Consider the following 21,696-nt stretch of genomic DNA (forward strand, 5'->3'; position numbering starts at 1 on the left):
TGAGTGAAGCCAGGGATTGAACCCGCAACCTCATGACTCCTAGTTGAATTCGTTTCCACTGTGCCACGACGGGAACTCCTATGTTAGTGATTTTGACCTGAGACTGTTAGTTGCCACAGGTTGGACATTTGTATACATTATTTTAGAAACATTGTAATGAACTTCTCAAGAAGTTGCCTCCTTCAGCCTCAAAGACGGGCGGCCTCTCCTAATGGGGCGTCCCCTCTCCCGCTCTCCCGTCACAGGTGTTCGGGCCGGGCTGTCGGCTTCCTTGCCTGGAGGCTCAGTCATCAGTCGCTTGTTAATTAATGCGGACCCCTTTAACTCAGAACCCGAAAACCTGTGAGTATGGGGTGAACCACGCGGGCATGTTGCCAGCTGAATGCTGGTGCCTAGAAAACTGGTTCGGAATTAACTAGAGACACTGGGCAGCAGTCGTCGGGGCCGTCCGTTTCCAGCGGGTGTGCGCCGATGAGCAGGACCGGGAGGTGGTGTGGCCTGGTGCCGCGTGTGTGCGAGGGTGTCTGGAACCGGGGGGCGGCTGTCCTGGTGCGTCCCTGGCTGCACAGGCCTGACGCCCCGCGGTTTGCACGGGTCCCGAGGCTGCGGGAACGGCTGTGGTCCTCGTCCTCCTCCCCCGTGTCCCTGCCGGCCCCGCGCTCTTGACCGCCTTCTTTCCCGCGGGTCTGCTGCCGCGCGCCCCTGTAGACCCCTCTGACCCCGGAGCTGCCGTCTTGGTTTAGAGTCCGGCTGCGAGCTGCGGCCTCTGCCCAGTGTCCGAGGTGGTGGGGATGCTCAGGCGGCTTGTGCGCTGGTGTGTAGAGGCCTTCATGGGAGCAAACGGTATCTCGAAAGCCCGGCTTTCTGGATTTTCCTTTCCACCAGCTGATGGCAAGTTCTGGGCAGCTGGTGACGGGCAGCGGTTGGTTTAAAGTTGCCACCATTGCGTCAGGCGTGGTGGGTGGCGGAGAGTAAGTGAGAAATGTGGATTCGGAGGCGCTGGGCCTGGGAAAGCAGAGCCGAGGGTGTGCTCAGTGGTAGCCTGCTGGCTGGAGACGGGCCTCGGGTCACACACCTGCTCCATGCTGGCCGGGTGGACACCCCGGCCGTTGCCGTCTGGGCTCCTCCCGCTGGGGCCTGACCCTTCCGTTTCCCTCCACACGGCCAGAGCCCCTCCAGAGCAGGGCCCATGGGGCCCCGGAACTGGATGCTCCTCTGTGTGCCGTCTGAGGCCGCTGCAGTTCTGTGCCTGGCAGGTGTTTAGAAACGTCTAAGTGTGACATTTTCACGTTTGGAGACTTTGCTCTGATTGGGTCAAGGGAGGTTTCGAGATCTGGGCTGTGAGCATGTGTGAGCGGAGGCTGTTGGTCCCTTCCTTCAGGGAGAGGCTGCTTCTTCCCCTGGGGGCACAGCTGCCATCTGCCCTGCCTCCCCCACGTGAGGTGCCAGGCACAGGGTACCTAACCCTAACCCTAACCCTAACCCTAACCCTTGTGGCCCAGGATTCTGGTCATTCCACCTTGGCTTGGAGCCTGGCACCCCCCCTTCCCTGTCCCTGTGCCTGGTCTCCTGCCCCCTCCCTGTCCCTGTGCTAGTCCCCCCTCCCCCTTCCAGTCCCTGTGTCTAGTCCCCCTCCCCCTCCTTGTCCCTGTGCCTAGTCCCCATCCCCCCCTTCCCTCTACCTAGTCCCCCGCCCCCCTGCCTGTCCCTGTGCCTAGTCCCCCTTCCCCTCTTCCCAGGTCCCTGCCATTTTCCTGCTAGGACGTTTGGGTGCCAGTCAGCATGTGGGCTTCAGCTCGGAAGGCAGTTTGCTCTTGCTCGGCTGTTGGGCACTTGGATTAGGTGTGTCACAAAAACACCTGTCTGTCGGCCTTGCTTCTCATACCCGGCTGCAAACACCTGTTAACCTCAAAGGTAGCAGGACTCGGGCCCAACCCATGTTCCCGGGTCACCCACCAAGGTGAGATGGCGTGGGAAGATCAGGAACGCCCCTCTCTTCTTGCTGCTGGGGGCTTGGGGTCTCCCCTTCACCAGGGTGCACAGAGCTCCAAGTGTGCCCCCCCCCCCCCGCCCTGGCTGTGGTAACGGGTCCAGCTCCTGCGGGAGGATGGCAGGGCTGCCAACTGGCTGGGGGTGAGGAGCTGGAAGGAAATGAGTTACCAGCAGTGGGCCTGCGACAGGGGCTAGGTGGATATTTTCACACTTAGAGACTTTGCTTTGATTGGGTCTAGGGACGCTTCGAGATCGGGGTTTGAGCTCGTGAGTTTAGGTGCCACACATGTCATCAGGTTTGGTGTTGCTCGTGGGACGTGAGGTGGTGCAGCCGTTTTTAAGACAGTCTGGCAAAAAAAAAAAAAAAAAAAAGGGAGTTCCCGTCGTGGCGCAGTGGTTAACGAATCCAACTAGGAACCATGAGGTTGCGGGTTCGGTCCCTGCCCTTGCTCAGTGGGTTAACGATCCGGCGTTGCCGTGAGCTGTGGTGTAGGTTGCAGACGCGGCTCGGATCCCGCGTTGCTGTGGCTCTGGTGTAGGCCAGTGGCTACAGCTCCGATTCGACCCCTAGCCTGGGAACCTCCATATGCCGAGGGAGCGGCCCAAGAAATAGCAACAACAACAACAACAACAACAACAAAAAGACAAAAGACAAAAAAAAAAAAAAAGACAGTCTGGGAGTTCCCTGGTGGCTCAGCGGGTTAAGGATCCAGCATTGCCACCACTGTGGTGTGGGTTTGATGCCTGGCCTGGGAACTTCCACATGTGTGGGTGTGGCCAAAAAAACCCCTCATAGTCTGGCACTTTCTCAAAACCCAGAGTTTCCATGTGGCCCTGAAGTTCCACTCTCCTTACAAGAGAAGGGAAGACGTGTCCACACTGAAGCGTGTGTGTGAGTGTTCACAAGTCGTGGCCGCAAAGTGAAACAACCCCAGTGTCCATCTGCCGAGGAACAGAGGACAAATGTGGTGCATCCCTGCGTGGCGCAGACGCTGTAGGACCGTTAACAGGGCTGGGGGAGCGCAGAGGGGCCCCTTGTGTGGCATAGATGCTGTAGGACCATTAACAGGGCTGGGGGTGCGTGGATGAGCCCCCTGCATGGCACAGACTCTGTAGGACCATTAACAGAGCTGGGGGAGTGCGGATGAGCCCTGAAGACGTGTGCAGGGGTGGGCCCTGGACACCAAGGCCACACGTTGTGTGATTCCATTTCTAGGAAACAGCAAATCCACAGAGACGGGAAGTAGACTAGTGGTTGCCAGGGCTGGGGAGGCCTTGGGGCCTATGGCTAAAGGGTATGGGCTTTCTTTTTGGGGTGATGAGGTGTTCTGAAATTGATTGCAGTGACTCTGTGACTACGTGAGAAATCACTGAGCGCTGCATTTTAAGTCGGTAGATTACGTGGAATGTGGATGGTATCTCGGAGCTCTTAGCCACAAAGCCTGAGTTTTGCTCTTAGGAGGGAATGCTTGGAGGCCAGGGTGTGCAGGCTTTCTCCAGCTGATCCGAACCCACCCTTGCAGAGAGTGTTACACGGAGAAGTGCGTCATGAACAATTACTTCGGCATCGGCCTGGATGCGAAGATCTCCCTGGACTTCAACCACAAGCGTGACGAGCACCCAGAGAAGTGCAGGTGGGTGCGGCCCCGTGTCCTCCATCCTTCTCTTCTTTGGCGTCTCCCTCTGGGGCGGCTTTGGGCGGGCACAGCCCTGACACAGAGCCAGCGCCTCGTGACAGAGGTGCCATGGGGCCACAGGGCTTTCACTGGGGCTGTTGGAGTTCTCTGCTGAATCCCCGTGTGCTCATTCTCCCAGCGGGAGAAGAGGATGGAGAGAAATGGAGGAGGGGGAGTTCCCATCATGGCGCAGTGGTTAACGAATCTGACTAGGAACCATGAGGTTGCGGGTTTGATCCCTGGCCTTGCTCAGTGGGTTAAAGATCTGGCGTTGCTGTGAGCTGTGGTGTAGGTCACAGATGCAGCTCGGATCCTGAGTTGCTGTGGCCGTGGTGCAGGCCGGCGACTACAGCTCCGATTCGACCCCTAGCCTGGCAACCTCCATATGCTGTGGGAGCAGCCCTAGAAAAGGCAAAAAAAAAAAAAAAAAAGGAAAAGAAATGGAGGAGGGCAGTTACTGTCCACCTGGAGCCGTGACCTTCCAGAGCTGGTGTGGGGGGAGGCTGGGTGGAGTTGGGGCAGAGACCAGCCTCTGACGCAGCACGAGGGTCCCTCGCTAGAGCCCGCGTCCTGCCCTCGCCCAGGCCTTGTCACTTGAGGAAGCAGGTCCCACTCACACCCGAGGGCTGCCTGGTGGTCCCCCCACGTCTCTGTGGTCAGATCTTTCCAAGGAGACATAACTAGCATAAGAACTCAGAGACCTCGGGGCTTTGGGGCCCTGGAGGCAGAGCCAGCGCAGTGGCCCTCAGGGCATTCCTGCCACAGCACTTGGGGGACCCTAATCCTGTGAAGATGCCCGTTAGTCCAGACACAGCTAAAAGGCATGAAACGGTGTCATTCAACAGAGCTAATGGGTGAGGAGCAGGGAGTTAGGATCTTGGGACCTGGTATAACCTCCCTGAGTTTGTTTCTTTGGGGTCTGCTTAGAGAACCCCATTTCTTCAAATCTGCCCTGAAGAAGCGATTGGGAACCCTGGCAAAGAGGCGTTGCCTGAGGACCACCGCCACGTACGCTGTAGAGCTCGGGCTACCGCCCAAGGGGTTCACTCAGTGAATGTCCTCCATGGTCATCCAGGCTCAGGACACGGGGCGGCGCTCTCTGCCCAGCGCACGGCCGCTCTGGTGTCGCTGGCAATCAGCCCCTCAGAAAGACTAAGGACGTCCACTGGAGCACTTGTCACTGGTGCTTAAAGACGTGGGATCTTGAGGCTCATTTTCTCCTTTGTACTTTTTTTTTTTCCTCTTTTCATCTTTGGCCACTCTGCAGCATGCGGAGTCCCCGGCCAGGGATCAGATCCGAGCTACAGTCGAGACGTAAGCCGCACCTCTGGCAGCGCTGGATCCTTAACCCCCTGGGGCGGGGCGGGGATCGAACCTGCATCCCAGTGCTCTCAGGACACCACTGATCCCATTGCACCACAGCAGGACCTCCTGCTTAGGCTTTTATGTATAGCATATTTCATATAAATAGTGACTTCTGCTTTTTTTGTGAGGTTCTGTAATGTCTTAGGGTTTGTGTGTGTTTGTTAGTTTTGCCCTACCTGCTGCGTTCGGAAGTTCCAGGGCCTGGGATCGAACCTGAGCCATAGAAGTGACGATGACGAGTCCTTAATCACTAGGCCTCCAGGGATGGCACGGTGCCTTCCTGGGCGTGGTCCGCTTTAGCAGACGTTCCATCAGTAATGTATCTCTGTCACTGTCCCGCGTGGACACGTGACGAGAGCGTGTCCTTCCTCCTCTCACGGCGTCACCGCTGGGAGTCATTGCCGAGCAGACCGTTGTGACAGCCGGCAGCAAGGGCTGTGGTTCCCCGTGTGGACGAAGCTGAGGCCCATCCTTTCTTTCCTCCCGTAGGAGTCGGACCAAGAACATGATGTGGTACGGCGTCCTCGGCACCCGGGAGCTGCTGCACAGGACCTACAAGAACCTGGAGCAGAAGGTCTTGCTGGAGGTGAGCAGAGGCCCCTGCCGGCCGCCTCCTGCACCCGCGGCCTCGGCCCTGGGCGAGTGGCTGGGAGGAGGCACCAGCTGATGCCTGCGTCTCTCTTCCTTCCTTGTGCTGCGTTTCTGCTGCCAGTGTGACGGGCGACCCATCCCACTCCCCAGTCTCCAGGGAATTGCTGTCCTCAACATTCCCAGCTATGCCGGAGGGACCAACTTCTGGGGGGGCACCAAGGAAGACGATGTACGTATCAGGGTGCTGGGTGGTCTGGGCCTAAGCCCGAGGGTGGGGTAGCCAGAGGAGGGGCCCCTGCAGGAGCTGTGGAGGAGCTGTGGCTCTGGGGCACTCTATCGGGAGGCGGAGGGACGGGTGGAACCCGCGCCTGTGTTGGCAGTGATGAGGGGTAGAGAACCCCCCCTCACCACCAAAGGAGGCCGAGCAGGACAGGTGTGGTTACAGGTGTGGGCATGGAATTCGGGCCCAGCCCTGACTTGGGGCTGCCTGATAAGGCTTCTAGGAGGAGGGGACATCTATACAGAGCCTTGAGGGTGACCTGCGATTGGTCAGGTCAGGTCAGGTGGGTGTCAAGGAGGGCGCGGCGGGGGCAGCTGTTCACAGCAGAGGGCACAGCGAAGGTGGAGTCCTGGGGGCCGGGCTGGATATGGGGAGGAGGTTCTCCAAGGCTGTGCCGCGGGCAGAGCGGAGAGCTCAGCACTCCGTGGGGTTGCCCGGGCCAGGAACTGGTTTGACCAGGGGCCTGGCTTCCTTTCTGTGAGATCTGGACAAATAGTTAACACTCGACTGCATGCTTACCACGTGCAGGCCGCTGAATGTTAACTCAGCCCTCACCAGGACCTCTTGAGGAATGCAGAAGTGTTAGCCCCGCTTTACAGATGAGGAAACCGAGGGAGAGAGACCCCTCAGTAGCACAGTCATCCCGAAGCTGCTCCTTGTTGCGGTCCTGTCTGGCTTCTACCAACACAGTGGCCCGAGCACGAGAAGGATATGTAGGGGGATGGGGGTGCTCAGGGACGCCGGGAGCAGAGGTCAGCTCCAGCACTGGCCCTTGCAGACCTTCGCAGCCCCGTCATTCGATGATAAGATCCTGGAGGTGGTGGCAGTGTTTGGCAGTATGCAGATGGCCGTCTCTCGTGTCATTAAGCTGCAGCATCACCGAATTGCCCAGGTACTGGCCGTGGTCCTGGAAGGGGGAGGGACCCGGGTGGCACCCTGGCTCATGCACGTTTGGAGAGGCAGGCCTGGCCCAGAACCGCGCTCTCAAGATAAATGAGAGTGGTGTCCAAAGCCCAGGAGAAGGGGTGCTTTTCCAGGACCTCTCTGGCCACCTCCAGGTCCAGATCCTGTTCTCAGCTATTCCATTTAGCAGTTAGAGGGTACTCTCAAAAGTGCGGCTGACTTGCACCTGCCCTGAGTACCTGCCTCTCCGTGGGTATCACCTGTGTCCTGCCCCCTCCTGCTGAGGTGGTGGGTAGATGAGACCCAAACTGACCTCAACCCCTGTGCATGCAGCTCAGAAGCCACAGCCTGAGTCTGGGAACAGAGGCCTGAGCATGTGTCACCTCCCCTGGGGGCGCTGAGGCCCACCAGGTGGGGAGACAGGGTGGGTTGCTCGTTACATGCTTCTGGTGACGGGCTGGGCAGGGTCTGGCTGGCTGTGGGCTTGAGAAGGACGTTGTTCTCCTGCACAGAGGTGGGGGCTGGTGCTTTCAGCCGACCTCAACCCCAGTCCCTTCTGTCCCCACCATGGGCTGCTTGAATTTCACGATTTTAATTTTGGCAGTATTTTGTGTTGCAAAGAAGAGCACTTTTTAGATGTTTGCTCTGTCCTGGGAGTGTCCCCATGTCCCATGCCTAGGGACCCAGCAGCTCTTGGTGGTCCCATGTCCCAGTTGGGCCTGGTGCAGGTGTCTGAGCGGCAGGTGGCCCTCTCAGGGATCACAGAGCCGGGGCGGGGCCGGCAGGGCGGGGATGCTCTGACCGCAGTGGTCATGGGTGTGGTGCCAGCCCAGGGGTCCACCGGCCTGCGCAGGGCTGTGGAGGGCAGGACGGTGCTGAGACAGCACTTGAAGGCTCCTGGCTGAGCTTGGTGCACGAGTAACAGCTCTGGTGTTTGCTCAGTGTCGCACGGTGAAGATTTCCATCCTGGGGGATGAGGGCGTACCTGTGCAGGTGGACGGAGAGGCCTGGATCCAGCCCCCGGGCTACATTCGGATTATCCACAAGAACCGGGCACAGACACTCACCAGGGACCGGGTAAGACGGCTGCCTGCGGGCCCAGGAGAAGGTCTGGGGGCTCGGCTGTGGGCGCACCTGTGCCCCTTCTATGGGAAGACCTGGGGTCCTTTAACGTTTTGTTCCAGGAATTTACTGATTACTCTTTTTAGATACAAAGATGAAGTGAACAGGGCTGTGATTTGGGGGGCCTTTCCCTCCCCTCCGGTGTAGAAAGGCAATCCTCTCCCGCTAGTGCCCTGGTGGTGTTTGTTGTCAGGAGCGTGACCCTGACTTTGCGCCCTAGGCCTTCGAGAGCACCCTGAAGTCCTGGGAGGACAAGCAGAAGTGTGAGCTGCCCCGGCCTCCGTCTTTCTCTCTGCACCCGGAGACCCTGTCGGAGGAGGAGGCCACCCAGATGGACCAGTTCGGGAGGGCGGCAGGCGCCCTCATCCACAGGTGCGGGCACACCTGCCTTTGCGGACGTTCCTCCTGCCGGAGGCCCAGCTGGTGGGGAGGCCGCAGGTGTGGCGCCCCCTCCCAGAGGCGCGCGCCTGGCTACCTCACCAGCAGGGTCCCTGCTTGCCCTGGCTTCCTTGTTCTCACTGGTTGTCTTTCAGAGATGACTCGGAGTTTCTGTAGGTGGAAGCTTCAAACCCACAGGCTGAGATTTTCAGCGCCAGCTCAGACTTTAAACCTGTGCTGGATCCGTAAGAGTAGTTCACTCACTGCCTCCTTTACTTTTCCCGGAGAGCAGGTTTGTTATTAAGAAGCAAACCTTACAGTTATTGTAAAAAACAGACGACAACAGCCAAGGGCATTTCCTTCTCTCACTCAGCCTCCCAGCACCGCGGGGACCTTCCAGCCCGGTGGTCCCCGCCCTGCCCCCGTCCACTCTCTCCACCTGCTTGCTGTATTCACCCACCTCACTCCTCATGGTCCCTTCAGGCTGGTGACCTGTGCCCTCTCGTTGCCACATCCAGTGATCCCCTTCAGCCGCTCGGGGTTCTGCCTTCGGACTGTCCTTCCCTCCCTGCCTCCCTCCCCGCACCGAGGCCCCGCCGGCCTGGTGCTCTCCCGCCGGCGTCTCCTGGCTGCTGCTCCTCTGCCTTCTGCTGCTTCCCCACTTGCTCTTTACAAGGTCTAAGGCTCATCCGGGCATTTACCTCCCTGGTTGAGTTTTTAGAAAACCTTGGGATTTTGTCCTCCGATTTCTCATTGAAGGCGTCCTCTGCCATCGGCCAGGGAGTGGCAGACACGGTCATCCTAGCGGAGTCGTGGTCTTGTTGGCCCTCTGGGTGGACCCTGGGCCTGTTCACGCGCGGTGACGGCCAGGCTGCCGCTCTCCGTCTGACCAGCGCGTGTCTCTCTCCAGTATCCGCGAGATAGCGCAGTCCCACCGGGACGTGGAGCAGGAGCTCGCCCACGCCGTCAACGCCAGCTCCAAGTCCATGGACCGAGTGTACGGCAAGCCCAGAGCCGCAGAGGTGCCTGCGCTTTTCCCGTCTTGCTCACCCTCGCCCATGCAGCCCTCGGGCCGTCTGCATGGTGTCTGTTCTGGTTCCTCTCAGGGGCTGAGCTGCAGCTCCGTCCTGGACATGGTGAATAACGTCAGGGCTCTGCGCAGTGAGACGGAGCTGCTGCTGGCGGGGAAGCTGGCGCTGGTAAGCGGGGGCCAGCTCGCTGGTCGCACAGAGGGCAGCTCGCCCGAGTCCAGGGTCCTGGCCTTGAGAATTAGACCCCCCGTCGGAGGGGCCTCGGAGGCCACCTCCGCTGGCCCTCGGGCTGAACCTCCCCGGGGCCTCTCCAGGGCGTCCGACACTCGCAGATGGGAGGGACCTCCTGTGTTGTAGACCGAGCTCTGCCTTAGACCCCACGGCGTGTGGTCGCGCACCTTATTCTCAACACGCAGAGCTGGTCGCCGTGCCTCCCTCGGCCCTGCGAACCTGGCTGATGAGTCAGCCCTGGGCAGGCATGCAGCTGGGGCTTTACGGAATCACAGACGCTAGAACAGGGCCTCGCCGGCCTCCTGGTTTAAAGAAAAGGATGTGGAAGGTCGGGGGGCCATGCTCACGCCCCACGCTGCCGAGGCACCCCAGGAGTCCAGGTCCACTCGCTCTGCTCTTGCTCCTGAGCACCGTGCTGCCCGGACGCGGTCTGCTGCTCCACCTGCGGCCTTGCACGCGTCCTGGGCTCCGGTGCAGGGGTCTGGCCCCCCCTTTCAGAGAGAGGGTCCCAAGGAAGCCGGAAGAGATGACCTGTCTGCCCTGCCGATGGCGGTTTGCGGACAAGTTTCGTTTGCCCCATGGTTTTCGAGAGGAGAGTTCAGGTCTCTCACTTGACATACTTACAAGGGGAGGTTCTGATTTAGGCCCCCAGCTCGTGCTCTGCGACTCAGTTCGGTTGGAAGTGTTGAGAGGAATTCTCTTGAGGGGACAGCAGGTGGGAGCTGGGTGTACGTGCTTTGGGGTGGTTCCTCCTGCAGCAGGAGAGGCAGCAGGGAGGGCAGACCTCACCTGTGGGTGGGACTGTCTGGCTCGGCTCCTCCGTGCACATGACCGGCCGTGTCTCTTCCCTCCCTGCCTGGAGCAGCAGTTGGATCCCCCTCAGAAGGAGCGACTCACGGCCGCCCTCGCCGAGATGGACCAGCAGCTCCGGAAGTTGGCAGATACCCCCTGGCTCTGCCAGCCCGTGGAGCCTGGGGATGAAGAGGTACGTGGTCACAGGGCTTGTGCGTGTGCCCCAGGACAGTGGCTCTCCCTGCAGAGCCTGAATTCGAACGCTCTGTGCAGCTTCGGGATAGAGATGGTGCTGGTCTGGCTTCCTCCACTTCTCTGTCAGAATGCCCTCAAGGGCACACAGATGAACTTAAGCTGGTAGGAAGGAGTTGGGGGTGGATAGTGAGAATGACCCGTGATGACCTGGGCACCAGTGGCCCTCGGAACAGAATTGTGTGGCTGGCCAGGAGGTAGAAAGAAGGCTGAGCCCAGCCCCACTCTGTGCCCCCCAGCGTGGGGGGCACGTCGACTGGTTCAAGGGCAACTTCCCGGGAGTTGGTTGTCGGCAGGGACAGAGTCGCCGTGTTCCACTCACACCTGCATTTTCCCATTACGTGTATTTAGAGACCCGAGCTCGCACAGGTCCTCGAACTGGGACAGCAGGTAGGACCCTGGGTGTGTGTGCTGCAGGGGTGGTGCCTCCCGCAGCAGGAGAGGTGCTTGTTGGCTGGTCGGTTTTTGTGGGCAGCACCTGGACAAAGGCAAACCCCAGATGGCCTTCTCAAGGGTCACAGTCTCACAAATAAAGAACTGCTAGACATTAGTCGCTGGGCACCCCTGCCTCTAGCCTCGGTTGTTAGAACTTGTGGGCGGCGCTATGGTGCGGGCCCAGCGGGCCGAGTTCTCTTCTTGAACATGCAGGCTATTGTTGACGAATGCAAACCCCACGAGGAAGACTGACTCCGAGGCCTTCCAGCTAAGAAATGAAACCCGACAACCGAAGGATGAGGACATTTCGACCTAGAAGGCCAGGCCAGGCTCATCAAAATTTGTTAGATGCTTATGAATATGATAAGAATTTCATTTAAAAGAAAATTACCAAAATAATAACATAGGAGTTCCTGTTGTGGCGCAGTGGTTAACGAATTCGACCAGGAGCCATGAGGTTGTGGGTTCGATCCCTGGCCTTGCTCAGTGGGTTAAGGATCTGGCGTGGCTGTGAGCTGTGGAGTAGGTCACAGATGCAGCTTGGATCCCACGTTGCTGTGGCTCGGGTGTAGGCCGGCGGCTACAGCTCCGATTCGACCCCTAGCCTGGGAACCTCCATATGCTGCGGGCGCGGCCCTAGAAAAGACCAAAAAAAATGAAATAAAATAAAAAAATAATATATGAAATGTTCAACAACTGTAGCAATAACCTAGCGCCCATGATTCCAGATGAAATTATCAAAGCCCATGAGGTGTGGGTGGGGCGGGTGGGGAGGTAGGGGAGAGGATGTGGACGGAGGAGCCAGAGCACGTTGAGTTTCTCCTCCTCCACTGTGAAGTGGGGGAAGCTTTAAAAAAGTTCTGGACTTTGGTAATTAGACAAGTATAGACTCAGCTGTGTTTTAAAAACTTGAAGGTACTTTTAAAGGTAGTTTCTAGTAAGATTGAAAAGGTTTATGTCTTTCTGAATTCATACAAAAGACAAAAACAAAACGTAATCTGTATTGTAGAAGAAAATAAATGAACTAGTAAAGACGGAGCAAGTAGCATAAAGTTAATAGAGGAGTTTCCGTCGTGGCACAGCAGAAACAAATCTGACTAGGGACTATGGGGTTTCGGGTTCAATCCCTGGCCTCGCTTAGTGGGTTAAGGATCCGGCATTGCCCTGAGCTGTGGTGTAGGTCGCAGACGTGGTTTGGATCTGGCGTTGCTGTGGCTGTGGCGTAGGCCGGTGGCTACAGCTCCGATTGGACCCCTAGTCTGGGAACCTCCATATGCTTCAGGTGTGGCCCTAAAAAAAAAAAAAAAAAACCATCTAGCTAGCCCTCTTAAAAGCAAATTATTCTAAGAATGTATTCAAAAAAGAAATTTAGCAAGATGCTGATCATAGGAACCCAGTTTTCTCTTCCATGCTCTCAATAAAGAATGATGATCCAGAAAGACTAAAAGTAGAACAATTTCAAGAAAACACAATAAAAGATCCAAAGTAACAGTATTAATATAAAAATAGAATTTCAGGAGTTCCCATCGTGGCTCAGCAGAAACGAATCTGACTAGTATCCATGAGGATGCAGGTTCAATCCCTGGCCTCGCTCAGTGGGTTAAGGATCCGGTGTTGCTGTGAGCTGTGGTGTAGGTTGCAGATGCAGCTCAGATCTGGCATTACTATGGCTGTGGCAGAGGCCAGCGGCTATGGCTCCTATTCCACCCCTAGCCTGGAAACCTCCATGTGCCATGGGTGTGGCCCTAAAAAGACAAAAAAAAAAAAAAAAAAAGAATTTCATACCTAAAGCAATAAATGACAAAAAGAGGATCGTTTTATATTGGTAAAATATAACGGCCATATTATATTATTTTGAGGTAAACTGAAGATTATAATCCTGTTAAAATTATGTGATAATATGGCATTTCAGTGATTTACCTAAAAGTAGGTACATCTAAACATTGTGATCATAGTAAGTGTAAATAGACCCCACTCTCCAGCTGAAACGCAGGACTGTATTGAATAGAAACTCCAGGTTTAGCAGTGCTATTTATAGCATTTATGTATTGCATAAGAGCAACACTCCAAATAAAGCTGGAAAGTATATCCCAGACAAGTAGACTTGAAAATAATAAGAATCACTAAAGTTCTTTAAATCATGATAAAGCCTATCTGCACCCAATAACATAGCCTCAAAAAAATAAAGCAAAGATACACAAAACCACAAGGATAAATTGAGATCTCTGTATTCACGGTCAGAGGGTTCAGTAGTAATTGACAGGACAGGACCCTGAAGCAAAAAACAAAAAAACACGCCAGTAATGACTTAGTGACGTACATAATACAACTGCATACAAGGTACATTTATAAAAACTGACCACCTGTTGGGCCATACAGCAAATCTCCACAAATTTCAAAGGATTGGTAACATACAAACCACTTACTTTGAACACAGGGAAATTAAGTTAAAAATCAGTGACAAAAAGTTAGGAAAAAAATCCCACACATTAAGTAATACAAAGTGTCAGAAACCAAATTTTATCATGTGAGCTGTCACCGTCAGTCTGATTGCACAAAATAAACTATCACAACATCTGACAAAGAAAGTTGAAAGAACATGTATGTGGACTGTGTATACAGGTATAGATAGTGTTTCTCTATAGCGAGAATTTTCTCCTCTGTAAAGAGGGCGTATGCTTGTGTCTCTTTTGCTCACAGGGCATTTTTAGAATCAGATCACATTCTAAACTGGCACTCCCGACAATATGAAACTCTTTGTTATTATAAAAATTGAGGGAAAGAGTTTAGAAACAGTTAAGCACTTGAGAGAGAAATTTTCTCTTGAAAATAATAAACAAAATTGACTTCATCTTCCGAGTAATTTATTTTACTTTCATTAAAGTACCAGTCCGCTATGGATGGGGAGTTTTAAAGCCGATTCTTTCCAAGAGTAGCTTGAGCAGCACAGCTCAGGCTGCAAGGAGAAGCTCAGGAAGTCAGAGTGTGACCCGTGCTGCGTGTGATGCCAGCGGCCTGTGGTGGGTACCAGCTGCCTCCACACAGATTCCTCGGTGAAGACGGAGGGAGGGCAGTGGAGCAGCCACTGCAGTGGGAGGCATGCAGCCTGGGCCCAGTTGCAGGATGACCAGCTGCTCGGGTTATTTGGGACTGTCAGCCCTTAGTACTAGAAAGCCCATGTTACAGGGATTGCGCCTCCAAAGCTATAAACCTCAAAGTGTTTTCAAAACAGATACCACTAGGTGCCGTGCAGCCACCATGAAAGCAAACGCAAACCACCACGAGTGCTCCCTGGGTGTCAGGCTACCCCATCAACCCGCTGAGCCGCGTCGGGGTGGCCCTGGTTTCCAGGGTTCCTAGATGTGGGCTGGTGGGATGGAGCACACGTTAGTTCTGGGTGTAGTTGGTGGGAAGTAGTACCAGTGGCAAAACCAGACGCCCTGTGGAGGCAGCTGGGGCTGTGTTCCTGCAGGCATTCTCCCCGCGGGACCTGAGGCCAGAAGCCGTAGCCGGGGGTCCCAGGAGTGAAGGGAAAAACCACACCGGCTCCTGGCTTCTCCGGCCAGCACTGCCTGTGCTCCAGCTCGGTGCTCCGGCCCTCGGGGACGCGGGCTCCCCCACCTGTGCCAGGACCGAGGAGGGGGTGAAGTACGAACGGCAAAGGGCACTTGGCCTTGGAGCCGGCGCCTTCCTCCTGGCATACAAACATGAAAGTCACTTGGTGGGAAACCAAGAAAGGGATCTTTGATCTAGCTCTTTGCAAGTCAAATAAACTGCCCCTGGCAAATATCATCAGGGGAAAAGGAGCAGAAGGAGGTGAGAAGGGAAAGCAACCGCAGACATGAGCCTTAACCCGTTACAGCGCGTATACAAAGAGATGCCAGCACATCCGAAAGTCTTGATGAAAGTGATTTTTCAGAAAAATCTAAATCACACAAATTGAAATCTTAAGATATTTAAAAAGGAATAGACACATAACAACGTGAACAAATAAATTTTACTTCCAAAGGAGAAATGCGAAATACATAATTTCCATATATAAGAAACAGTGTCAAAGCTAGAAACAGATGGACCTTGTCCCCGTTTTTTAAAAAATCGTGATAAAACAATTTATTATCTTCGTCATTTTTAAGTGTACAATTCAAGTAGCATTGAGGATATTTGCATTGTTAGGAAACACGTCTCCAGAACTTGCCTCCTTTTTTTTTTTAAACCAACATATAGGATTCCAAAATTCAGTATTATCAGTAGATCTATAAAAGTTATAGATCTTTAAATAGTTGATAGATTTCTTTGTAAAAAATTCTAGCTGGAACGTGTAGGGTTAGAAGGCCAGTTTGTGTCCTCTGGGGAAGCACACGAGATGGAGTCGGCAGCCCCGGGCCCATCTCCCTACCTCTGCACACTGAGCAGCACGCTTAGACTCGGCAGGGAGACACCTGTTGGAGCCAGAATGTGAGCTGTCTGTACAGGTGAGGGGTTGAGGGGGAGAGATGGAGCCCCAAGAGCTCGGGTGCCTCTGCTGGTTCAGACTGACCTGGAACAGCTGGGGAGATGGGCTGTGAAGCGCTCCTCAGAGCCGAGTGGATGCTTGTCAGTGGGGTCAGGTGTGGTCGCAGGGCCGTGACGATGTTTTCAAGATTCAGGGTGTTCTTGTCTTTTTGAGTTGCATACTGAAGTACTTATGGCTGGGGTAATTTGGGGTCTGAAACTTGCTTTTAAAGGGTGGAGGAGCTGGAATAAGATAACATGTTGATAATCTGCCGCATTCTCTTAGTGTCCCTGTCTTACCAGTGGAACATATCCATATTTAAAAAGCTAGATACAAATTTATTTATTTATTTATTTTTTTGTCTTTTTGCCATTTCCAGGGCTGCTCCTGTGGCATGTGGAGGTCCCCAGGCTAGGGGTCCAATCGGAGCTGCAGCCACCGGCCTACACCACAGCCACAGCAACGCGGGATCCAAGCCGTGTCTGCGACCCACACCACAGCTCACGGCAACGCCAGATCCTCAACCCACTGAGCAAGGCCAGGGATCAAACCCGCAACCTCATGGTTCCTGGTAGGATTCGTTAACCACTGAGCCACGGTGGGAACACCATAGATACAAATTTAAAGTTTATGTTTGCCTTAAAAATACTATAGCGTCGGGCATAGGATTTTGTTTGGCTCATGGAGCGTATCTGCCTCGCACCGAGGTCGCCCCTCCTGCAGGAGGTGCTGGGGCGGGGGGCGGGGGGCGCTTGTCTTGGGCCTGAAGACGGTCACCTGGGAACTAAAGGTCTTCCACGGAGCAGCTGAGTTAGAACCGATACTGGATGATTTTGCCAAGTAAGAGACATTTCTAAGGAAAGTTTCCTGAGTACTTTTCAGCCACTGACTAGAAAACAGCATTTCTAAGGGGTCTCTTTCCTGGTAGAAAATTTAGCAAAACATAAATGCCTTTGGTAAGAAACCCACCAGGACGACCCTGCTCGGGAGGGGTGGGGGGTGCAGCCTCCCGACAGACGGGTGTGCAGGCGCTTGTCGTCGCCGAGCCCCAGGTTGGGGGCAGCCCCAGTGACAGTCCCCGTGGAGTTTTCTCGGTGCGACTGCATGTCCCCGTCAGATCTGGAAGTGCGTCGTACAGCTGCCGAGTCTAAGCCTGCTGCTCAGTGTGCAGATGCAGGAGACAGGGCCCGGGGCAGAATCCAGGCCAGCGGAGCGGGAAGAAATGGGCACACTTGAGAAATAAGGGAATTAAGCTTTACTTGCGAACGTGATCAACACGTGTTTTTGTGTGCGTGTGAGCTTTTTTTCACTGTGGATCCCTGCCCCAGCTTCTGTGAGAAACGTCAGAAGGTCCAAAGTGATGGTTCCGCTTGTGCCTTGGATGGCTCTTTGGGGAGGGGAGGTGCCTGCTGAGCAAGGGCTGTGTTCCCGTGTCCCACTCACTGCCCTGCCTCCACGATTCTGCCTTGGGGAGCAGATCCTTAGGGAAGTGTGCAAAGTGCAGAAAAAGCTTTATTTAGGAAGATACTTGTAGTGCTGAGAGTCAGAACCTGCCAGTGCAATGATTGGCTAAATAACTTTCTAACTAATCTTGCTGTAGTGGTCCTGATATTGAAATAATACTTGCAAAGTTTTTAAATCACATGAGAAATTAACATTATAAAATGAAAAAAATAGCACATGAAAATAGTCACCGTGTTGCCACTGTGAAACCGCTTTGAAAAGGCCTTAAAAATCCTCACTAGGCGTTCACGCTGTGGCGCAGTGGGTTGAGAATCCAGCTGTCACAGCTAAGGGTCCCTGCAGAGGCATGGGTTCCATCCCTGGCCCGGCACACTGGGTTGTGGGGTCCGGTGATGCTGCAGCTGTGGTTAGGATTCACTCCCTGGCCCGAGAACTTCCATGTGCTACAGGGGCAGCCATAAAGAAAGAAAAGAAGAATCAAATACAAGCTGAAAGTCAAGGAAAACCCTGAGACTGTTAAAACAGGGAAGAATGCATCTTTTTTTTCCTCTTTTGTCATTTTAGGGCCGCACCCGCAGCACGTGGATGTTCCCAGGCTAGGGGTCCAGTCGGAGCTGTTGCTGCTGGCCTACACCACAGCTGACAGCAACACCAGATCCCTAACCCACTTAGTGAGGCCAGGGATTGAACCCGCGACCTCATGGTTCCTAGTCAGATTCGTTTCCCTTGCGCCACGACAGGAACTCTGAACAGTGCATCTTTCTTAGCCTCGAGCCTCCCTGGTCTGGGTGTGGCTGGGGTCTTGGTAAATCGGGGTCTGATGCTTGGCGTTTTTCGCTTCCCCCACAGAACGTGATGCTGGATCTGTCCAAGCGCAGCCGCAGCGGTAAATTCCGCCTGGTGACCAAGTTTAAGAAGGAGAAGAACAACAAGAACAGAGAGGCTCGCAGCAGCCTGGGAGCCCCGGGTACCTGCCCCCGCTGCTCTCCTGGCGCCCGGGCTGTGCTTTCTCCTTGGGCCGCGTGCACGTCCCCGTCGTCCCGGGGCCACGGCCTGCGCTGAGTCGTCTGTGGCTATAGACCCCCCCACCCCCGGCTTTCCTGCTGCGTGGGGGACTGACCGTTGTCCCCCCCCACTGCCCCAGACTTGCTCCCCGTGCAGATTCTGGGTGACAGGCCACTGAGCCACCTGCTGGCACTAGGCAGGGTGCAAGGTGGGGAGGGGACAGCAGAGGTGACAAGGCACTCAGAGACACAGAGTTCACACTCAGGCCACACACTGGACCTCTGGGCCTGCTTTCTCTGAGGGGCTGCTGATCTCTGATTAATTGATCCACTGATCAAGACCCCTGTGCCGGGAACCTGGGCTGCCCGTGGTTGTGGGCCAGGAAATCAATAGAAAATGGCAGTAAAGGACGTTTTTCCTTAGGGGCAGTAACTGGGGCTTAGAACCTCCATCCAGTGTCAGCCCTGAGCCCAGCTGCCCCCAGGCGCTCAGGTGCCAGGCCCAGGCCTGGATTTGGGGGTGGTGGTTGCTGCCGGTCAGGGTGGCTCCCTGAGATTTTTCTTCTTTGCATGTTTGTCCAGAAATTGGTTTCTCTGAATGATGGTGGCTCTGGCTCCTGTCTCCCTTCCTGCTGTGGGCCAGACCCTCTAGAAGGAAGAGGAAAGCGGCCTTGGCTGCAGTCGACGCCCTTCTGGGACCGGAGGCTGCCAGCCTGCCTGGCACCTGGCGGGAACAGACTGTGGCGCCTGCTGTCACTGACACGGAGGGCCGGCCGCTCCCTCCTCCTCCTGCACAGCCTGGGGCGGCGCCTGGGGCCGGGTGGTGGGCGCCTGCTGCTGGGTGACTCGGGGTGCTGCTGGCTGGTTGTCTTGGGGTGCTTGCTGCTGGGTGACTTGGGCTGCTGCTTGCTGGTGTGTCTGGGGCGCTGGTGGCAGGGGCCACTTGGGGCGCTGCCTCGGGGCGTCTCGGCCGCCGCCTGCCTCGCGCTGGGCTCGGGGCACTCACTGCACTCGTGCTTTTCCGTCTCCGACAGTTCACCTCTGGGGCACAGAGGAGGTTGCTGCCTGGCTGGAGCACCTCAGTCTCTGTGAGTATAAGGACATCTTCACGCGGCACGACATCCGGGGCTCCGAGCTCCTGCATCTGGAGCGGAGGGACCTCAAGGTACTTCCACAGCGTCTCCTGGGACGGCACGCAGGTGCCCCCGCGGCCCCCCTCTTTCCCCGCCCCCTGACCTGACACGTCCCAGCATCAGGACTCTCCTCACCGTGTCCCTCCGACTCGGGCTGATGCGCGGCGGCCCCCAGCTGCCACCTCGCCGCCGCCGCCGCCACAGCCAGACCACGTAGGCGCAGAGGGGAGCCTGGCACAGCCTGGTTGGGCTGAGAACCGCTTTGACGTCAGAGGCCCGGGGTGGGGCGGGCACAGCCCTGTGCTGGTCACGCGCACGCTCTCTGATGACAGTCGTCTGGGTGTAAGGGGTCCTTGTCTGGGGGACAGTTAGCATCGTCTGTCCCCACGCTGCTCGCCACGTGGCGCCCCTCCTGCTCCCGGGTGGCCGACCCCGAGACGTGAGAGGCCGCCCGGGAGTCCGGACAGTGGCGCTGTTGGGGGCTGCATCCACTCGCTGCCAGGCCTGTGTCTGTCCGTCTTGGTCCGTGTGCCCTCGACGTCACGTTGGAGACCGGGTCCCAGGGGGGACGTGGGCGTCCGCGCGGTGGCCGTTCGCTGTGCTGTCCCCGTCCGTCGCCCCCGCGAGTTGGGCCGCGTGCGCCCGGCCTCAGCGCTGTCCTCTCCCCGCAGGACCTCGGCGTGACCAAGGTGGGCCACATGAAGAGGATCCTGTGTGGCATCAAGGAGCTGAGCCGCAGCACCCCTGCCGCCGAGGCCTAGCCTCCGCGCTCTCGGCCTGCGTCCCCCGCGCCTCCCGCGCCCCCCGCGACTGAGCCGGCGCGGCCCGGCCCTTCTCATGGTGCTACTGCCCTGCCCGCGGCAGGAGGCCTCGGTCCCCTGCGGCCACCCCGGGGCCGGCCGCCACCGCCGCCAACCTACGAGCCGCCGCCTCTGCTGGCCGCCTGCCTGCTCCGCGGAGGCCCCCGGGGAGCGCGGCCGCCTCACCTCGCCGCGCAGAGAACAGCGCTCGCCGCTGCCGCCGCCGCCGCGACCTTGGGCCCCGGAGGCCCCCCCCTCCCCCGTCCCCGCTTCTCGCCGCCGCCTCAGAGCTGCGCGCCGGTGGAGCCCTCTGTGCCCGGGGCGGGGAGCCTGGCCTGTCGCCCCGTGGCCGGAGGGCTCTTGGCACCGGGCTGTGTTGCTGCGTGGCCGCGGCTTCCCGGGCGTCGCGGGGACGGACGGGCAGCCGCTGTCTGCCTCCGGGAGTGGCTTCGTCTCGTGTCCCGGGGAAAGCCGAGCCGGGCAGGGGCTCTGGATGACACCTCTGGTCCTCGCCGCCTTAGACTTTGTCCTTCCGTCCCCTGTCCCCTTCCACAGATGGCATGCCTAACAGGGACTGCCACCCAGCCCGGAAAGGGCTTCTGTAACCCAGCCCCTGGGTGTGGGGGGCTTGGCCGCGGACCCGAAGGGGAGGGTGCGCATCAGTGAGTGTCCTCAGGCCGCGCCATCCATGCAAGGGGACGGGGTGGCCCCTCACGCCCTCACAGCTGAGTGGCGTTTACCCGCCACTCGCTTTGCTCCCCGACAGCGACAGCGGGCCGGCCAGGCCCCTGCCATGTGGGGGGCTTCCCGACCCCGCCTTGTGCGTGCGGAGCCTGCCTGGCTGTCCCGGGCCGGTGTGTCCCGTGCAGTGGCCGTGCTGGGGACGGGGGGGAGGGCCCCTGGGAGGTGAGACCAGGCTGTTGTGTGTCACTGTCCCGCCCGCCAGAGCAGCCGTGGTGGCTGGAGGGAGACGCCGGTCTGCAGAGGTCACCTGATGTCACAGTGACCTCGCTGAAATCCCGGTACCAGAATGGGGTCTGCTCTGTGGCTTCAGGTGGGGGCACCCAGGGGTCTGAGGTTCCCCAGGTGCGACCGGACCTTGGGGACTCCGCCGAGAGGATGCGCGAAGGGGGCGACGGCGGCGGCCACCAGGGCTGCCCCAGCCCTCGGCGCCCTGCTGGGGGAAGGCCTGAGGTTGAGGTGGAGCTGGTGTGGAAGATAACCTCGTCGGTGACTAGAGCAACACTGTTTCCGTGAAACCGTTTCTGAGTCTAGTGCGTTGGAGTGAGAGGAATGAGCACGAGCGTTGCATGAAGCCGCGTCGTTCAGGGCGGCGCCCCCTGCGCCTTGTGGTGTCTCCGTTGCTGCACGTGGGGCTGTCCCCCCCCCCCCCCCAACCCCAACCGCCCTGTGGCTGGACGGCTGTCGCTCCAGGCCCACGGTCCTGTCAGTGTAGACCGCGGCAGGAAGGATCCCTGGAGGCTTGGCGAAAAGCTTTGTGCCCTCGGGTGGGGCTCCCCCTCGTATTTATGGTCTTAACTTATACAGAGCCCCCCGGGCCGCACCGCCTCCTGTATCGCTATGTACATATCCACATCTGGGGTTGTAAATACCTTGTTCTGTGTATAAATAAAACAAGCCTGTTTTTGATCTTCCGGTGTCAATTTCTTGTCTTTTTTTGTGCTTTGATATACAATATCAGTTACCAGAAACTCTCCAAACTGGATTCAGAATTATGTTTTTCAGCTGCTCTAA

General features: G+C 56.9%; 1 protein-coding gene across 7 annotated transcripts in view; it reads left to right on the top strand.

Annotated features, from left to right (window-relative positions):
* Positions 1-21,591, top strand: part of DGKD (diacylglycerol kinase delta) — a 116,773-nt gene extending 95,182 nt beyond the window's left edge. For 2 of the 7 annotated variants that reach the window (XM_047773796.1, XM_047773803.1), the window contains 13 exons: positions 246-342; positions 3,516-3,626; positions 5,523-5,619; positions 5,746-5,853; positions 6,683-6,796; positions 7,750-7,884; positions 8,150-8,301; positions 9,218-9,506; positions 10,435-10,554; positions 10,965-11,003; positions 17,854-17,971; positions 19,043-19,173; positions 19,813-21,591. In XM_047773796.1, the coding sequence (XP_047629752.1) occupies positions 246-342; positions 3,516-3,626; positions 5,523-5,619; positions 5,746-5,853; positions 6,683-6,796; positions 7,750-7,884; positions 8,150-8,301; positions 9,218-9,506; positions 10,435-10,554; positions 10,965-11,003; positions 17,854-17,971; positions 19,043-19,173; positions 19,813-19,902 (1,601 nt within the window). In that variant the 3' untranslated portion in view covers positions 19,903-21,591. The other 5 variants (XM_047773799.1, XM_047773800.1, XM_047773797.1 and 2 more) reach the window with 5 other exon arrangements.
* The last annotated feature ends 105 nt before the right edge of the window (positions 21,592-21,696 follow it).

Source organism: Phacochoerus africanus, chromosome 3 (assembly GCF_016906955.1).
Source record: "Phacochoerus africanus isolate WHEZ1 chromosome 3, ROS_Pafr_v1, whole genome shotgun sequence".
Classification (NCBI taxonomy): domain Eukaryota; kingdom Metazoa; phylum Chordata; class Mammalia; order Artiodactyla; family Suidae; genus Phacochoerus; species Phacochoerus africanus.